Source organism: Penaeus monodon, chromosome 31, assembly GCF_015228065.2.
Source record: "Penaeus monodon isolate SGIC_2016 chromosome 31, NSTDA_Pmon_1, whole genome shotgun sequence".
In the NCBI taxonomy this organism is placed as follows: Eukaryota; Metazoa; Arthropoda; class Malacostraca; order Decapoda; family Penaeidae; genus Penaeus; species Penaeus monodon.
The window spans coordinates 11281249-11283895 of NC_051416.1; the positions used below are offsets into that span (position 1 = coordinate 11281249).

Below are 2647 nucleotides of genomic sequence, written 5' to 3' on the forward strand. Positions count from 1 at the left end.
AAAACAAACAGATGTCAGAAGTTTATTTAAACCTTACAATAGATGGTGCAGACTATGTGAACAATTAAGGATTTCTCTTTTGTGTGCCTTCAGTTTTAATATCATAGTATTTGGACAGGTTAAACTATCACTGAGACATGTACATAAGAGTGCATGTTGGTGTAAGTCATAGTAACTCATACCTCCTCAAACAGAAATGTAATCTCAGCATTGAACAACAAAAAAATGTAGCGCAAAAAAAACTATAGTACAATATAATATGCTCAAATCTTGATATGTTTAAGTTTTGATATTCAAATTTTCATTGGTTGTATTTTGCTTGGTATGTACAAAAACATATACTAAATTTACTTATCTAGTAATCATTAAAAGTAATTGTTATTTCCCTAACATTTACACTGTCAGTATCCTACACTACCAAATTTAAGAAATTTATAGCATCATTAAAGGAACAGCAAGAAAAAAAAAATAAAATCAATTTTTCCAATGACCAAAGCCCAACACAAAATAAAAATCCAAGTCATATATTCCATTTCTATCTAAATTAGATGATCTTTCTGCTTCAAACCTTTTCCTGTCTCATATCAGTATTGATTTCTAGAAATACATCTACCAGTTTTGGAGTCCAAGCCGCACACATGACGGAAGTCACTCCGCTTCAACTCAGTCAAATCAACCGACATTGTCAATCATTTCAGTCTGTTGGGAAGGAGAAATACTATCTGGAGAGAAATATAAAAGAAAGTAATTTTGAACACAACAAAAACAGAACAGTGCTTCAATTGTGTGATTCAGCCTTTTGTAATCTCACTATCATAAACAAAACAAAAAAAAAAGTAAATATTACTAAATGAACCCACAGTAGCTTAAATAGGACATTTCCTTATAACCAAATTGCTAGATATCTTGGTATAGTTTATAGATTTTACATCTTTGTACTCAAGTTGTGGGTTTTCCTAGCAGGGCTGTGTGCACCTGCACAAAAAAAAAAATTATTATTATTTCTCCATGTCTTTTGTGTACTGCCATACTCAATCTGGAATATGTGTCTACAATGGAAAAATATGGGAATTCAAAAATAAAATAAGTAAAGAAAAACTCCATGTGCAAATCACTTAAAACATACAGTATGATATTTAATTAACTGTATGCTTTTACCTACTTTCATGTTTTGTCATGAGTAAAATATTTCTTTGTTTCCTGATTTTTTTTTACACCTAGGGACAATTCAAGGATTTTTTAATACTTAAGGAAACAAAAAAAATGAAATTATAACTACTGTCCTAGAGCCTCTGCATTTTTTTCTTTGGCAAAGACAACAAACCTCCCCACATTTGGCAAAATAGGCTCTACTGGTTTCATACCTGATTGTAACTTTTCAAAAATTACCTGGAAAGTCAACAAGCTGACTTGCCAGAATATATTGGTGGAGTTTCTTTAACCTTTACCAGAAAGTATAGTTTGCCTTGCCATCAAGGGACTTTGTAACTGAGGCAGAAACTCAGATTTCAAATGCACCTGTAGCTTTAACCTTACTTTCAGCAGATTGGCTATTTCTTGACTAATAAAGTTCTTTTTTTACATTTCTTAGGACCATCACCTTCATTATCTTTGTCTTCACATACAATCTTACTGTGAGCATCTAACAAACTGAATAATTTAAAGAATCTGCAGCCAGAAAATTATAAAAGAAACTGATAATTCCCTGAACCTAGAGCCACATCTGCCTGAGGCTACATACTGCAATCATTGTAGATTCCACAAATAAAGGATAACAACTTCCGCCATTTATTCAGTAAGAAAAAGATCAGACTACTCCTATGTCTCACAGCAAATAGCGAGAGTGGTCTACAAGCTATGTCTTGCCAAAATCTCATTAAAATCCAAATGGATTTTCTGGCTTCGGTGTACAGCTATAGGATTAACCTTCACAGTATCTTGGTATCACACTTTTCCATCGACTGGCATAAAAATTATGGAAAATCCACATTTTCTGCAAATAACTATGTGCTAGGCTATGACATCATGACTTTCAAAAGCATCTTTTGAAGTTCCCATACAAAAAACACTCATCAAAAGGTTGTCTTGGATCTGGTCCTATGCAACGAAAATGTTTATATAATTTCTGCCATACATCACACATAGATTCCAGCCATGGCCCGAATGCACATAGAGGCGGCTTGGTGCCCTAAGCAAATACTGCCAAAGGAACATAGAAACAATCACAAGAGTAAATAAAGGCAATCTTAATAAAGTGGATGAACCTCAAATGATCCATTAACCAAACAGATCTTACAGGTCACAGTCTCCATCTGTGGACTAGGAATACTTATATAGAAATAGTCAGAGACCTCTCTCAGAGTACCAGAGAAACTTGACCTCCAGAACACTAGAGCAACATCCAGACACCTTGGCCACTGGACCATCGAGCACACAAAGAAAATAGAAAATGTCACATTCATTCGGCAAGAATAGGGATTAATGTCTTATTGATGCCACATCACCAGAAAAGGCCTCCCATCTACAATTTACGAGAACATATATGACTATACATACAGAATGTACATGAATAAACATACAGAATAAACACTGTATTGGAATATACATATATATTTGGTTTGGAGGGTGTTGGCCTTTGCCAGGATGC

General features: G+C 34.1%; 1 protein-coding gene across 1 annotated transcript in view; it reads right to left on the minus strand.

Moving 5' to 3' along the window:
• The window catches only part of LOC119592888 (uncharacterized protein C7orf26 homolog), a 9098-nt gene extending 8415 nt beyond the window's left edge, over window positions 1–683 (minus strand). Inside the window, exons 1-2 of the mRNA XM_037941781.1 lie at window positions 614–683; window positions 38–185 (exon numbers count right to left, since the gene is read on the minus strand). Of these exons, the coding sequence (XP_037797709.1) occupies window positions 38–185; window positions 614–683 (218 nt within the window). The remainder of the gene's footprint in view (window positions 1–37; window positions 186–613) is intronic.
• Between the last annotated feature and the right edge of the window lie 1964 nt (window positions 684–2647).